This window comes from Lepidochelys kempii, chromosome 6 (genome assembly GCF_965140265.1).
Source record: "Lepidochelys kempii isolate rLepKem1 chromosome 6, rLepKem1.hap2, whole genome shotgun sequence".
NCBI lineage: Eukaryota > Metazoa > Chordata > Testudines > Cheloniidae > Lepidochelys > Lepidochelys kempii.
Window position 1 is genome coordinate 110,525,742 of NC_133261.1, and position 17,090 is coordinate 110,542,831.

General features: G+C 39.1%; 1 protein-coding gene across 5 annotated transcripts in view; it reads left to right on the plus strand.

The window, feature by feature from the left end:
- Nucleotides 1–17,090, plus strand: part of WDR25 (WD repeat domain 25) — a 115,902-nt gene that overhangs the window by 70,559 nt on the left and 28,253 nt on the right. For all 5 annotated transcript variants that reach the window (XM_073349648.1, XM_073349649.1, XM_073349650.1 and 2 more), the window contains one exon: nucleotides 6,372–6,519. In XM_073349648.1, the coding sequence (XP_073205749.1) occupies nucleotides 6,372–6,519 (148 nt within the window). The remainder of the gene's footprint in view (nucleotides 1–6,371; nucleotides 6,520–17,090) is intronic.

Below are 17,090 nucleotides of genomic sequence, written 5' to 3' on the forward strand. Positions count from 1 at the left end.
CAGCCTTGCCTTGACTCGTGAACTCCAGGCTTGTTCCTTGATGCCCTTCTCTGTCAGTGGCTTACCTTAGTATTGTTTTTCATATGTATGACTACATCATTATAATTGGTGTTTTAGGGGTTCCCCATGATATCACTGGTCTCTTTGGTAGCCTCAGATTCTTGTAAACAATAGGCCATATTTTTCTTCTTCCACAGGCAAAGGCATGCTTACATTAAAACTGGTGAGTTCTTTTGGAAAAAAATGCAGCATGCTATCCTTCCCACAGCAGGGCAGAGAGCTGTGTCTAGCCAAAACCATGTAGGGAAGCGATTTGTAGGCAATTCTGGAACAAACCGTAAGGAATTTTGTTTGACATGGAACATCCCTTTCTGAGCCTTTCCTATCATTGCCCTACACATAACATTGACAACACTACCTGATCTATTGCCTTGCTTTTATTATGCGATCTCTACATTTTTTGAGCATCTCTTAAAGTTGGGTGTGAAGGCACAGTAGATGTTGAACCTATCAGCATTAACTAACAGCAACATCTCCTGCAAGATCGGGTTAATTTGCATAGGGTCATGCCTCCAAAAGCAACTGCATTCTAACTCCACCTCTCGTAACTGGCCACCTAACCCCTAAAAGACATATGTTCCAAATCAAACATTATTTAAGTTTGATGTGCTGCATCTGAAAGTGCTAAAGGAGTTGGCGGATGTGATTGCAGAGCCATTGGCCATTATCTTTGAAAACTCATGGACATCGGGGGAGGTCCCGGACGACTGGAAAAAGGCTAATGTAGTGCCCATCTTTAAAAAAGGGAAGGAGGAGGATCCGGGGAACTACAGGCCAGTCAGCCTCACCTCAGTCCCTGGAAAAATCATGGAGCAGGTCCCCAAGGAATCAATTCTGAAGCACTTAGAGGAGAGGAAAGTGATCAGGAACAGTCAGCATGGATTCACCAAGGGCAAGTCATGCCTGACTAATCTAATTGCCTTCTATGACGAGATAACTGGCTCTGTGGATGAGAGGAAAGCAAAGGACATGTTATTCCTTGACTTTAGCAAAGCTTTTGATATGGTCTTCCACAGTATTCTTGCCAGCAAGTTAAAGTAGTACGGGCAGGATGAATGGACTGTAAGGTGGATAGAAAGCTGGCTAGATTGTTGGGCTCAACGGGTAGTGATCAATGGGTCTATGTCTAGTTGGCAGCCGGTATGAAGTGGAGTGTCCCAAGGGTTGGTCCTGAGGCCGGTTTTGTTCAATATCTTCATTAAGGGTCTGGAGGATGGCGTGGATTGCACCCTCAGCAAGTTCGCAGATGACACTAAACTGGGAGGAGAGGTAGATACGCTGGAGGGTAAGGATAGGATACAGAGGGCCCAAGACAAATTAGAGGATTGGGCCAAAAGAAATCTGATGAGGTTCAATAAGGACAAGTGCAGGGTCCTACACTTAGGATGGAAGAATCCTATGCACCACTCCAGACTAGGGACCGAATGGCTCGGCAGCAGTTCTGCAGAAAAGGATCTAGGGGTTACAGTGGACAAGAAGCTGGATATGAGTCAACCGCGTGCCCTTGTTGCCAAGAAGGCCAGTGACATTTTGGGATGTATAAGTAGGGGCATTGCCAGCAAATCGAGGGATGTGATTGTTCCCCTCTATTCGACATTGGTGAGGCCTCATCTGGAGTACTGTGTCCAGTTTTGGGCCCCAGACTACAAGAAGGATGTGAAAAAATTGGAAAACGTCCAGCGGAGGGCAACAAAAATGGTTAGGGGACTGGAACACATGACTTATGAGGAGAGGCTAAGGGAACTGCGATTGTTTAGTCTGCAGAAGAGAAGAATGAGGGGGGATTTGATAGCTGCTTTCAGCTACCTGAAAGGGGGTTCCAAAGAGGATGGATCTAGACGGTTCTCAGTGGTAGCAGATGACAGAACAAGGAGTGATGGTCTCAAGTTGCAGTGGGGGAGGTTTAGGTTGGATATTAGGAAAAACTTTTTCACTAGGAAGGTGGTGAAGCACTGGAATGTGTTACCTCAGGAGGTGGTGGAATCTCCTTCCTTTGAGGTTTTTAAGGTCAGGCTTGACTGGGATGATTTAGTTGGGGATTGGTCCTGCTTTGAGCAGGGGGTTGCACTAGATGACCTCCTGAGGTCCCTTCAAACCCTGATATTCTATGATTCTAAAGCAACTGACAGAAGCTTATGGGGTGGAAATGGAAAGGATGCCATTTAGTGATTTTTCTCTTTCACGCAGTCTCTAATGGTTTACATCCACAGGTGTAAAATGTTTGCTCCTTTCCATAAAATGGAGGAGAACATAAAGCACAATCTGTGTTAGAGAAAAATGTGTATTATACAGATTTTCTATTCTTAAACCTAAACCATGCAATGCTGTTGAAGCTTGTTTTACTTTTTCTTTCTTGAGGAAATTGATTTTTCATATTTAATCATTAAAACATGATCGGGACTTTTTTTTAAGCATTTACCACCTGTTTTTCCTTTCATCTTGATTCATTCAGTAGCTTCTTCATGCTAAAATAGCTCTTGGACATAATTAACTCCCTTTTTTGTATAGTAATGATTGTTAAAAGTTATTAAAGGATGATAGAAACTAATTTCCAAAAAGTATTTTAATATTTTTTTCTTGATTTCCCTGCTCATAGTTAGGGTAGAAAAGTTAGGATACAACTTTTGTGAAGCCTGCTTAAATGACCAATGGAGGAACTAACAATAATTGGTTGCTTATCAGAGTAAAATTATATTCAGTACATGATATGGGGATACTTTGAAGCAGTGTCATGAGACAGAATGTTGCCTGTGAAGAGTGGTCTGTTATACAGGTAATGTTGTCAACAAATCCTTCCCAGATAGTAACCCCTTCTAGTCCAGTAAAAAGAAAAAAATGGTGAAGGACATAAAAATAAATACCAAAACATTTTTCTTTTGCTGTTTTCTTCTTACAGCTCAGTGATCCTGGTCTACGCTGTAATTACAATGAAAAAGACAACCAGTCATGTGTTGACATTTGCAGCATTCATTTTGCCTTTAATACACATTTAATTGTTTTAAATATAGAACCATAATCAACTGTATCTTACTAATTAATAATTTAATTCAGTGGAGTTGCTTGGCTGTAAATAAGGGCAGAATCTGGCCCTCATGTTTCTTAGATAAGCTCTTTGAGGCACTGTCTCTTTTCTATGTTATGTAAATTGCTTAGCACTTTCAACCATTATATAAATAATAATACAGATCAAGATTTAGAAAATAAGTAGTTAATTAGGATAGGAAAAATAAAGACGGTCTTTGGTGAGCTCACAGGCAACTTTTGTTTGAAATATGCAGCAAGATTTAGGCTATGTCTACACGACAATCTTAAATCAACCTATTTTAGGTCGAGTTCCAGCCACCGCATTAGTTACTGCTGTGGCTGATGTCCACACTACCCTCCTTCTGTTGGTGGTGTGTGTCCTCACTAGGAGTTCTTCCACTTACTGAAGAGGGGCTGTGTGGGAGAGCTGGGAGTGGTAGGGAGGAGCCATCCAGGGCTTCTCGCCTTCGGCGGGGAGATCCACACCTGGAGTCCAGATGGCTGCCATGCTCCTGGCAGGGAGCCAGCACCCCAGGAGACAGTAGGGCTCTCAGCGGGGAGTAGGGAGCCCAGGCAGCAGCCAAAGCCAGGAGCCTGGGTGGCAGCCTGGCTTGGAGTGGAGACCCCAAAGCAACCTGCCTCAGGAGCTGAGAGCCAGTTTTCTTGTCAATTTCATGGCTCCAGTGGATAACAGCCAACAGCCAATGTAAGGACCCCAGTGTCTACACAGACGTGCCACCCTAACTACACTGAAATAAGCCCTATGCCTCTTGTTGAGGTGATTTTATTATGTTGGCATAGCATATATTACATTGCCAGGAAGAGCATTTCAGTGTGTACACCTCCCCTGTTTTATCGACAAAAGCTGACTGTTTAGTGTAGACGAGGCCTTAGTATGATGGTAATATATTGACAAACCACAAAGAGTCTTATTATTTCTGGTATAACTTTAAGCCATATACCATCTGTCTTTCAATTTTCAACCACAAATGCAATAAAATTGTTATCTAGCACCATTAAAACGTTGATCTTCTTGCACTACTAATACTGGCAGTGAAAACACATTGGGGTTCACTAGCAGCTAATTGTAGTATTTGACTAAAAGCCAGATAACTAGAAAAAATAGTTTTGCCTGAGACAAATAATAGATATAGCAATAAATGATATAGTCAGATTGTATAAGCCTGTGTTAATTGCAGCAGGATATTAATAATAAACAATAATATCAATAGTTAACCTAATCTCAAATCTGAACTTCCTAGACATTATTTTTCACATATAATTTAATAAATTTTGATTGTCATAATATATGATAAACTCTGCATATAGAATGTGTGCTTTTGATTAATGAGGTGTACTGCATATTTGATCACCCAAATCATAATTAAAAATAGTTAATAGTTGCTATAAATACCTTGTGACAACTACTTTGTTTCAGAAAATCATTACTTCTTCCTTTATCAAATAATTGTTTTTGTTTTTAGAATATGAACTAGATTAAGACATTCCAGAAAAGTTAAAGATTGAATACGCTTGTTTTTCCTAATGATTAAAAGATTTAAGGTAATCAGTAGAGGTGGGATTTTCAGAAATGCTCAGATTGGCCTAACTTTGCTCCAGTTGAAGCTAAAGAATGTACAGAGTTAGGCCAGTGCTGAGCACTTTAGAGAACCCTACCCAAGTCTCCATGACAATATTCATATCTAGCTCTTAAGCAAAGTTTGAGAGTGGCACAATGCTGCATGAAATTAGTATCTGCAAGACTGAAGAATCAGTCCTAGCCAACATATAGGCAGATCTCATGTCTGTAATCTGCCAGGGTTCTTGTTCACTACCAAATTGGGTTGATTACAGGTGAAGTATGTGGGAGAGAAACAAGAGGGAACAAACAGGAGTTGTTGGGGTTGTTTCTCACCATGGAAGGAGACGAGGGAATGGCAGTGGGAAGATCTGACATGAGCTGCCACTGAGAACAGTTTGTGAATTCTCAGGAAATTATGCCTGCCGCAAGAATGCTTATTGTCTTTATTCTCTTGCTAATAAGGCTTTTGACACAGTCCCTCGTGACATTCTTATAAGCAAACTAGGGACATGCGGTCGAGGTGAAATTACTGAAAAGGGGGTGCACAACTGGTTGAAACACCATATTCAAAGAGTAGTTATCAATGGCTTGCTATCAAACTGGGAGGGTGTATTTAGTGGGGTCCCACAGGGGTCAGTCCTGGGTCCAGTACTAGTCAATATTTTCATTATTGACTTGGATAATGAGTTGAGAATCTGTTTATAAAATTTGCAGATGACACCAAGTTGGGATGGATTGCAAGCACTTTGGAGGACAGGATTAGAATTCAAAATGACCTCGACAAATTGGAAAATTTGTCTGAATTCAACAAGATGAAATTCAGTGAAGATAAGTGTAAAATACTAGACTTAAGAGGAAAAATCAAATGCACAACTACAAAATGGGAAATAACTGGCTAGGTAGTAGTATTAGTGAAAGAAATCTGGGGGTTCTAGTGGATCACAAATTGAATATGAGTAAACAATGTGATGCTAATATAATTCTAGGATTTATTAACAGAAATGTTGTATGTAAGACACAGGAGGTAATTGTCCCACTGTACTCGATATTGATGAGGCCTCAGCGAGAGTACTGTGTCTGGGTGCCACACTTTAAGAAAAATGTGGACAAATTGGAAAGAGTCCAGAGGTGAGCAACAAACATGATAAAAGGTTTAGGGAACCTGACCTCTGAGGAGAGGTTATAAAAACTGGGCATGTTCATCTTCAAATCTGTTAAGGGTTGTTATAAAGAGGATGCGGATCAATTGTTCTCCATGTCCAGCACAAGAAGTAATGGGCCTAATCTGCAGCAAGAGAGATTTAGGTTGGATATTAGGAAAAATTTTCTAACTATCAGTGTAGTTAAGTTCTGAAATAGGCTTTGGGAGTTTGGGGAATGTCCATAATTGGAGGTTTTTAAAAACAGGTTGGACAAACATGTCAGGGATTGGTTTACTTGGTGCTCCTCAGTGCAGTGGACTGGACTAGCTGATTTCAAGATCTCTTCCAACCCTACATTTCTATGATTCTGTAAAAATATTTTCATAATTTAAGGGAGTGCAGTATTACTTTAATCCCATCCTCACTGCAAAATCAAATCTGTTAAAATATATGAAGCTTTCTCGAATGGGCTAATTGATTTGCTCTTTATCAGCAGGTTGAATAATTTATTTACTGGTATTTTTAAATTTATATTTATAACTGTCATTATGTTTCTTTTTAAGATATGGAATGCTGTAGATACAGGCTGTTGTTTAAAAACATACTCCTGTCACAGTTGTGCTGTTCGAACTGCTGAGTGGTCTTTGTGCGGAAGAAGAATTCTCAGTGGAGGCTTTGATTCTATGCTTCATTTAACAGATGTTGAAACAGGTAAATGTAATTTAAAGTTACATTTTTAACACTATTTTCCAGCTCCAGCCCGGATAGTGTGGCATGAGACTATTAGCCCAATTCTCCCATAAAAGTGGTTAAATCTCAAAATATCAAGGCCAAAATTCATACTTAAATGTAGTCAATTATATCCACATAGAATCATAGAATATCAGGGTTGGAAGGGACCTCAGGAGGTCATCTAGTCCAACCCCCTGCTCAAAGCAGGACCAATCCCCAATTAAATCATCCCAGCCAGGGCTTTGTCAAGCCTGACCTTAAAAACTTCTAAGGAAGGAGATTCTACCACCTCCCTAGGTAACGCATTCCAGTGTTTCACCACCCTCCTAGTGGAAAAGTTTTTCCTAATATCCAACCTAAACCTCCCTCACTGCAACTTGAGACCATTACTCCTTGTCCTGTCCTCTTCTACCACTGAGAATAGTCTGGAACCATCCTCTCTGGAACCCCCTTTCAGGTAGCTGAAAGCAACTATCAAATCCCCCCTCATTCTTCTCTTCTGCAGACTAAACAATCCCAGTTCCCTCAGCCTCTCCTCATAAGTCATGTGTTGCAGACCCCTAATCATTTTTGTTGCCCTTCGCTGGGCTCTCTCCAATTTATCCACATCCTTCTTGTAGTCTGGGGCCCAAAACTGGACGCAGTACTCCAGATGAGGCCTCACCAATGTCGAATAGAGGAGAACGATCACGTCCCTCGATCTGCTCGCTATGCCCCTACTTATACATCCCAAAATGCCATTGGCCTTCTTGGCAACAAGGGCACACTGCTGACTCATATCCAGCTTCTCGTCCACTGTCACCCCTAGGTCCTTTTCCGCAGAACTGCTGCCTAGCTGTTCGGTCCCTAGTCTGTAGCTGTGCATTGGGTTCTTCCGTCCTAAGTGCAGGACCCTGCACTTATCCTTATTGAACCTCATCAGATTTCTTTTGGCCCAATCCTCCAATTTGTCTAGGTCCCTCTGTATCCTATCCCTGCCCTCCAGCGTATCTACCACTCCTCCTAGTTTAGTATCATCCGCAAATTTGCTGAGAGTGCAATCCACACCATCCTCCAGATCATTTATGAAGATATTGAACAAAACCGGCCCCAGGACCGACCCCTGGGGCACTCCACTTGACACCGGCTGCCAACTAGACATGGAGCCACTGATCACTACCCGTTGAGCCCGACAATCTAGCCAACTTTCTACCCACCTTATAGTGCATTCATCCAGCCCATACTTCTTTAACTTGCTGACAAGAATAGTGTGGGAGACCGTGTCAAAAGCTTTGCTAAAGTCAAGAAACAATACATCTACTGCTTTCTCTTCATCCACAGAACCAGTAATCTCATCTTAGAAGGCGATTAAATTAGTCAGGCATGACCTTCCCTTGGTGAATCCATGCTGACTGTTCCTGATCACTTTCCTCTCATGTAAGTGCTTCAGGATTGATTCTTTGAGGACCTGCTCCATGATGTTTCCGGGGACTGAGGTGAGGCTGACTGGCCTGTAGTTCCCAGGATCCTCCTTCTTCCCTTTTTTAAAGATTGGCACTACATTAGCCTTTTTCCAGTCATCTGGGACTTCCCCCGTTCACCACGAGTTTTCAAAGATAATGGCCAATTGCTCTGCAATCACAGCCGCCAATTCCTTTAGCACTCTCGGATGCAACTCGTCCGGCCCCATGGACTTGTGCATGTCCAGCTTTTCTAAATAGTCCCTAACCACCTCTTTCTCCACAGAGGGCTGGCCATCTATTCCCCATGTTGTGATGCCCAGCGTAGCAGTCTGGGAGCTGACCTTGTTAGTGAAGACAGAGGCAAAAAAAGCATTGAGTACATTAGCTTTTTCCACATCCTCTGTCACTATGTTGCCTCCCTCATTCATTAAGGGGCCCACACTTTCCTTGGCTTTCTTCTTGTTGGCAATGTACTTGAAGAAACCCTTCTTGTTACTCTTGACATCTCTTGCTAGCTGCAGCTCCAGGTGCGATTTGGCCCTCCTGATTTTATTCCTACATGCCCGAGCAATATTTTTATACTCTTCCCTGGTCATTTGTCCAACCTTTCACTTCTTGTAAGCTTCTTTTTTATGTTTAAGATCCGCTAGGATTTCACCGTTAAGCCAAGCTGGTCGCCTGCCATATTTACTATTCTTTTGACTCATCGGGATGGTTTGTCCCTGTAACCTCAACAGGGATTCCTTGAAATAGAGCCAGCTCTCCTGGACTCCTTTCCCCTTCATGTTAGTCCCCCAGGGGATCCTACCCATCCGTTCCCTGAGGGAGTCGAAGTGTGCTTTCCTGAAGTCCAGGGTCCGTATCCTGCTGCTTACCTTTCTTCCCTGTGTCAGGATCCTGAACTCAACCAACTCATGGTCACTGCCTCCCAGAATCACATCCACTTTTGCTTCCCCCACTTATTCTTCCCGGTTTGTGAGCAGCAGGTCAAGAAAAGCTCCCCCCTAGTTGGCTCCTCTAGCACTTGCACCATGAAATTGTCCCCTACACTTTCCAAAAACTTCCTGGATTGTCTATGCACCGCTGTATTGCTCTCCCAGCAGATATCAGGAAAATTAAAGTCACCCATGAGAACCAGGGCGTGCGATCTAGTAGCTTATGCGAGTTGCCGGAAGAAAGCCTCATACACCTCATCCCCCTGGTCCAGTGGTCTATAGCAGATTTAGGACACTTAAATGAGTGTGCTAATTTTCAGATTTCAGAGTAACAGCCGTGTTAGTCTGTATTCACAAAAAGAAAAGGAGTACTTGTGGCACCTTAGAGACTAACCAATTTATTTGAGCATAAGCTTTCGTGAGCTACAGCTCACTTCAGAGGTATTGAACACCTAGAGCATATTATTTCATGTAGTTAGGGCTCCATTTCAACAAAGCACTGAAATAACGTATATAAGTCCATGCTTATTCAGCAGAGCATTAAGCATATGCTTAACTTTAAGGTTGACATCAGTGAGATTTACACATGTGATTAAGCATATGTTTAAGTGGTTTGCTAAGTAGGGATAGACTTAAGCAGGTGCTTACAGTTTATTAAGTAGATAATGTGCCTTGCTCAAGAGGTTCCTAAATATTGGATATAGATTCCTAACTTTAGGACTGAAAGTTTGAAAATTTTGACTTATTAAAAAGTGATTTGTAGAATCATGAACTTGAGGTTGGACTTCACTTTTGTTACCTCATTGCTCTGGTTGCTAAAATGCCATTTTTTCCCAGGCTGCTTCAAGAATTGGAAGGGCATATTTTGTGCATCTTCCAGATCTCCCCACATTCTTTGTTTAGTAATTATTTCATGAGTCCTGCAATGGCATCTATGCAGCTGAATCCTTGCACTTTAATGGAGGCCCATTGGCTTCAGTGGGCTCTGCATGAGTACAGGCATCCAACTGTGCCAATGAAATTTTGCAGGTTTTGGGCCTAAGATAGCACCTTGCCAGCTGAAGAGATACATTTTAATAAATCTTGGCCATTTAATCTACATTGAAATATATTTAACTGTTTTACAAAGTAATTTATTTTATGAGCATATAATTTTATATCTAAAAAGGTTATATTTATAAAGTAGCATTTATCTAGTAGGTTTGTTTCCTGATGTAAAATTAAAAATCATCTTGTAAAGTGAGGTCTGATGTCTTTTGGAGAGCAGAGTGGCTGCAGATTAAGCATGAAATGGTCCTCTTCTAATGAATTAGGAAGCTGCCCAAAAGACTGAGAAAACTGATCATACAAATGATTAAAGAGAAAGTTCCATTCCTTATCATAGGAATCGATTTCCCAAGATCTGTCATGCCATGTGATTTTAAATTCAGTCATGGCTATAAGTGGGTTGCTGTATGCCGAGACTGTAAAACACATATCTAGAACTGGAATATTGATGTTTCTGGAGTATTCAAGATTCACACTAGTATAAATGAATTTTCCTGGATGGCATTCTGTGGAGTTAATATACCAACTTTTTCATTTCAAATAGACTTTATTATGTCGTCTTTTTTTCCCCACAGTCTCATTTCAGTGTTATTTTAGTTTTCATTTTCATTCTAATTTGAAACTAACTCTGATTAAACCTAATGAGCTTAAATTCCGGTGCAATGCTCAGGAAGTTATGCACACAATGACTGCTATTGCTAATGGGAATTTGACATAAAGTACATTTATTCCAGTGTTCTAAATCAATATGGATGTAATCGCTGCGTTATAAAATGTCAATACAAATTCCTAAGAGATATAATTCTAAGATTATATAGTAATATTTTATGTCTTCTGGCTGCTTGACTTACAGAACTATCATGAATCAACATTTAAATATAATTCTTTCTTGGATTAATTATTTTTAGTATTTCCTTTGCCTCTAAGGGTAATTTTAATAATAAAATATTGCCAGCATTTTGGACTGTGGCAGCATGAGTGGCAAATGAGCTGATTTAGACCTCAGTATGCTAAGTGGAAATAGTATATGTCTAATCTGTTAAGATTTATGCATCTCTGGTATCTTTTAAGGGCCTCATTTTAAGAGGAGGATAGCTCCTGTTGATCTGTAGTGTTGGTACTCAGAACTTCTGAAAATACCAGGCCCAAGGTAATAAACCTCCAAAACAATACAGGTAATATGACCCCTTCCATGCACATCCAGCCCAAACTTCTCATTTTCCTGCAACTTGTAAAGGTACCCTCTTTCTCTCCTATATTTTCAGTAACTCTTTCAGAGAAACAGGGCAAGTAGTTTGCAGATGGAATCCAAATCAGGTTGATATAAAAAGCCTCATTTCCATTTGAAAATACAAAGCCAGTTACTAGAATCTGCATTAGTTCACTGAACCATTCACCCCACCCTACTCTTCATTACTTCTGAGATGATTTCATCTTTGATTAACTTCAGATAGATGTTACAACTATATCTTCATAAAAGTGACTCATTCTTTTTTGGGCTTTTGTTCTTAATTATCTTTCCTTGCTAGGCCGAACTCACTGTCACTACATTTAAATATAGTTAATGCACACCCGGGGTGCCATATAAATAATAATGCCATCTGCAATTAGTAGCTTAGCCCTCAACTCTGTTCCCTGTGCACTTTTTCCCAGCTATGTTTATTGAAATCTAATCTCGTCTGTCCTCATTTTCATTACAGTTTTTGTGTGTAAATTGCTAGGTTTATTTAGAGAATGGGAGTATAATAGTCCCAAATTACTTATATCATGTAGAATCCCTTTAAAACTGTAGAAGAGAACTAGCTTTAAAAAAAAATCCAGCACATTAAAATTGTATTGATTCTTTGGAAATTTTTTTTATATATTTTATATATTTCTTTTTTCTTTCACCTAAAAAAAAGTATTAAGACTAAAATTCTGTGAATTCATATTTAGTACAAAATTCTTCTTTAGAAGGATATCTAAATTAGTCTATAATGAAAAAAAATAATTATATTCTTTAGTTTATTGAAACACAAATTTTATGTTTAAAAATATTTTGAGATGGGGCAAATGATTATTGATTATGGAGCAACAAGTATGTTGACAATCCTGTAACGTCCCTCCAAGACAAATATCTTTATCACATACAGTACCTTTATCTCTAAAAGTTGCTAAAGTAAACTTTTATGGTAATTTCCCAATTCAGTACTGGAGTATTATGTTACTATGGGCAAATTTAGGGTCAGATTTTAAAAAGCTGATGCCCTCTACTGGATGCAAAAATATATGCACACATGCAGTTGCAGTTGCATGTGCATTTTCTGCAAATGGGTGGAAAAATTGGTTAAATGCATGCAGAAAGCAACATAAACATCTAACTAGTCGTGTGTGCCTTGGTTTATTTGATCTCCAAGTACACAGAAGCAAAGTAATTACCTTGTGCGTGTGTGTTGTTTTGTTCATGGACCTCTGCTGCTACTCAGTTTGGGGATGGCTATAAAAATGATGTAACACTTGCAAAGTTGCAGAACTGTCTCTCTTTCCTCTCCTTTCTATGTTTTTTCTTTCTTTCTGTTAGTAATCTAGAAATTACGACACTGAATCAAAATTGTGCTCCCTGATTTTGTGCTAGCTGATTGTCCAGTCTTCGAAAATGGGTGGTATCAAATATTTCAAAGGAAAGTGTTAGAATACCTGGAATAAACAGTACTAGAATAACCTGTCTGTGACTGTGGGACCTCTTAATGTCAACAGGCAGTGTTCTTAAAGGTTAGCGGAATCCCTGGGTCTGGTATTTATATTCGGGTTCTCCAAAGAATGTCATGTGAGGTCTCTAATAAACGTCAATGTCACTCTGGATATCAGTATCATTGTGAAATGTATGTGTAGATACTATGTAAAGAGTTATGTATATATACACTGAAAATTATGCTCTTAAGGTGTGCAGCTGGAAAGGTGAAAAGGATGTTTTTTCAAGACTCAAAATGTTTATCCATATGTATGTATATTTATGTGTAAATTGAGTATTGTCTGGTTCACAGTGGGCAACCAAATGCTAATGAAGAGCTGGCAGGAACTTAAGAAGGAAACTAACAGGAAGAGGTAAACAGTGGAGGAGGGTGGAACCCTATCTTGAGGTGCACATCAAAAGTTTGTTCTGGTATATTTGGGGGACAAGGAAGACACCTTGTCATCGTTCAGTAGGAAGTAAATGGACAGCAAGGTGCTTCATGAAAGAGTGGTCTCAGCCAGGCTTGGTTGAAAATGCTGGAGACAACTTTGGGTGAGATATGCTTCTTTAGACAGGAGGATAACATGTTAGTTAAGTCTCTGGAAATCATGTTATGATTTTGATTTATATATAACCATTGATTTCCAGTATTCTTACTCACTGTCACTTGAATCTCTGGTCTTTGATAATAAACTTATTCTTGTTTTTGCTATATCTGTGTGTTTAGTAGAACTTTGTTCTAACTTATAACTAATAAGCTGGTGTTTACTGTTCCTTTGGGAACAGCAGGCCTGGTAAGTCTATGAGTGGCCAGTGGATGAGGGGCTAGACTCTACAGGGAATGCTCGGAACACTTGGGAGTTGATATGTGCCTATTGCGTACCAATATGGCGAGAGTGAGGATAGTGCTTATGTTGCCAAAGGCTGATGGTTTCAGGGAGCTGACCCACAGCAGGCAGACAAGTCTCGTCACGCTAAGAGCAGATGGTGGGAGAGGTGCCTCACAACCCTCAATACCCCTGGGGAGTGTCACTTTGTCCATAAGGGAAGTTTCTTCCTAATCCCTCTAAGTGTTATTGATTGGCTTATGCCCCAAAGCACGAGGGTTTATTAGTTATGGAGATTCTGTATGTCACAGTTTTAAAATTTGTTTCTAAAATTATCTGCTACTTTTCAAATCTGAGGTTTTGCACATGCTAAAAACTCAGTTGTGTGTGTTCAAACTGCATTTGTGCATGCAAATTTAGTGTACTCACACAAATCAAAGTGACTTTACATGCCAAAACATTGATGTGGAAAATTGCAAACAGTTGTGGAGAGAATGTATTGACATTGCTTGGAAATTTGGCTTTGTGCATCTACAAGATGCATTATATTTAATAACCTACTTTAGGTTTTTCTTAGGTGCCTATCACCATGTACTTCTATACTAAATTCATAGTATTGATTAAGAGTGGATTTGAGGAGTCTGTTTGTGGAAGCCTAAAGGGAGAGTGGAGAAGAGAAGGAAAAGGCGAGAAAATAGTACACTAACTGATGCATTTTAATGTTATTAAAAGTAATTTGAGTTCTTGAGAGGAAAGTCACTGTACAGTATACAGTAAGTGCAAAGTATTATACATAGTACACTTGAAGGGGGTAGAAAGCTTTGCATTTGTTGACATAGAAATCCTCTGTACTTGCTTCAGGAAATGGAAATGACAGACATGAGATAATATATAGCCCAATCTTGCAGTCTTAATGCAAGCAAAACTCTCTCTACATTCAATGGAAGTTTTGCATGTGTAATGGTTATAGGATAGAGACCATGGGATGGAGAGGGAGGTTCAATTGATGAGATGCAAGGAAAGTCAGTGCAGAGATCAGTCCTGCTTTAGTGAGTTTCAAAATAGAGCATTTGCTTCAATTTTTTTTTTAACTCAGTCTGTCTAAAAGTTGTCCATTAGTCTGATGTCAAAATGATAGTCTCAGACTTTTAGTATGGCTTTCTTTAAAATTGTCATTCATATGCTGTAAAGTAAGGGCTTGGTCCCACAAGCCCTTAAATAGCAATTTATTTGAGTAGTCCCATTGACTTCTATGGGTATATTTGTGTGAGTAAAATTATCTGTGTACTTAAGCTATTGCAGGATGCGAGATTAATACTGTGCTGTAAATTTTAGATCTTTAATATTAGATCAAAAATACAGCTGAGCTGCTCTATTACTCTTTGTCAGTGTTTCTTAAATGCACTTTTGTCACCTTTCCAGATTTTTCAATGATATACAAAACCTACAAAAATGGTTATATACAAAAAAAGGCACTTCTGGGACAGCCATATACTTCCTGCAAAGTTGTTTTAAAACTTTACTGCTAACTTTCTGGAAACATAACCTTTGATGCAGTCATAGAATATGTGGCTATATCTATGTAAATTATGGATGAACTCAATTGTTAAGGGGAGGAACGAAAAATAGATACAAAATCTACAAAATCTCAAAGGTTCTTTATTGCTGTTTTTCACTGCCCTATTTTAGATATAATTTTTCATTATAAAAATGCAGCTCTTCTGTTTGCTATACTAATAATATCACATTTGTGAAACCTTTACATATTCTATGAATCAGTTAGAGAAAATGTTCTGGTTATTCAATCATTCCTTGCTGCTATCTACTTTTCTTTCCTCCCCTTAACAGTTGAGTTCATTCATAATTTACATAAATATAGCCACATATTCTATGACTGCATCAAAGGTTATGTTTCCAGAAAGTAAGCAGTAAAGTTTTAAAACAACTTTGCAGGAAGTATATGCCTGCTCCTATATATCACTTATTATTTACTCCTCATACACTTTTAAAACTACTGGCCATTATTTTTAATGTAATTCATATGCTCAGTAAACTTTAGTCATGTCTGTTTTTCTTTACATTTCTATATCTGTGTGTTTATGCACATATATATATATATATATATATATAAATGAATATTTATATATTAGTACAAGTCATGAAAGGAATACTGCAATCACATATGTAGAATTCTAGCAAAGATAACATTATTTACATGCCATGGATACCATTCAGTCCTTCATATTATGGCAGAGACATTGCTCCAGGATCTTCGGGAGAATTTACTAAGTGCACTTCAAATTGCCTAACATAGCTATTACATTACAGCTCATTAATTTAATATGCACCTCCCTCATAAATACATTGGGTCACTTAATACCCTGGTTTGTGCTACTAAGATTACATCTAGCTTTAAAGGAAAATATAGATGACTTAAAGTAGTTCTTTAAATTTGATGGATTTTTTTTGCTTGTTTTATTTTATAAAGCCATGTAGAGTCCCTCAGTAGTAATACTTTGCACTGCCAAGTGGGGGACCTAGTATTGATTTCTTGTCTTGGTGGTCCTGCTGACATAGTTTATTATTATTTATTTTTTATTCGTAAGCGTGTCAGTTTTAGAAGTCACAGGTGATGATCCCAGCAGGCTTGATATAGCTCTCCATCTTCTTATGAAGACAGAATAGTGTGCAGTTTACTGTGTAGGAATCTTTCAGATGATACCTCAAGAAACAGCAGTGTGATTTTTGAAAAGGTACTCTGCGCCTTTGAGAATGAAGCCACAAGATTTTTAGTAGTAGGGTTTTGTCTAGGAGTCCTTGACAATTTTTTTTCCTCCCAGCCATTGTTGAGTACTGTTTATCTGTCACCCTCCACTTGAGATGTGACTGCCTTTCATTAGTTTTGTATACAAAGTGTGTAAAGTGCTTTGTGGAAAAAAAAGGATGAAAACCATGGAGTTATTCTGAAGGGTGTCCAGCTCCTCAGCTGGAAAAACTATAAAACATATCCAATATTCAAAATTTTAGGTTCATTTTAAAGGTTAAAAAGTTTTAATAATTTAAATCCAAATGGATAGCTGGACGATAAGCCTTTGTCCACATTTGGCAGGATTTTAAAGATGTACAGAATCTAAGACACATTACCTAGGAAGTATTTCCAAAAATGTTAAACTATTCTTCAGCAATGTAGTATGGCCATTTGAAATAACTCTCCAGAAGTGGGTTTTTCAAATATGCTGAGCCTCGGGCTAATTCTGCTCCCACTAAAGGCAATGAGACTTTTACCATTGATCTCAGTGGGAGCATGAATGTAAGAGAGTTCTCTGAAAACATCCACTCAATGTGCAGCGGCAGTCCAAAAAGCTAACAGAATGTTGGGAATAATTAGCTTTGCTAAAGTCAAGAAACAATACATCCACTGCTTTCCCTTCATCCAGGATCCCTAAATCAATTCAGGGAAGTCCTATAGTTTGTGCTATACAGCAGGTCAGACTAGGTGATCACAGGGATCCTTTCTGGCCTTATAATCTATGAATCTGTAAACCTGGGCCCATAAACTATTGAGCAATATAATAATTGGATTTCG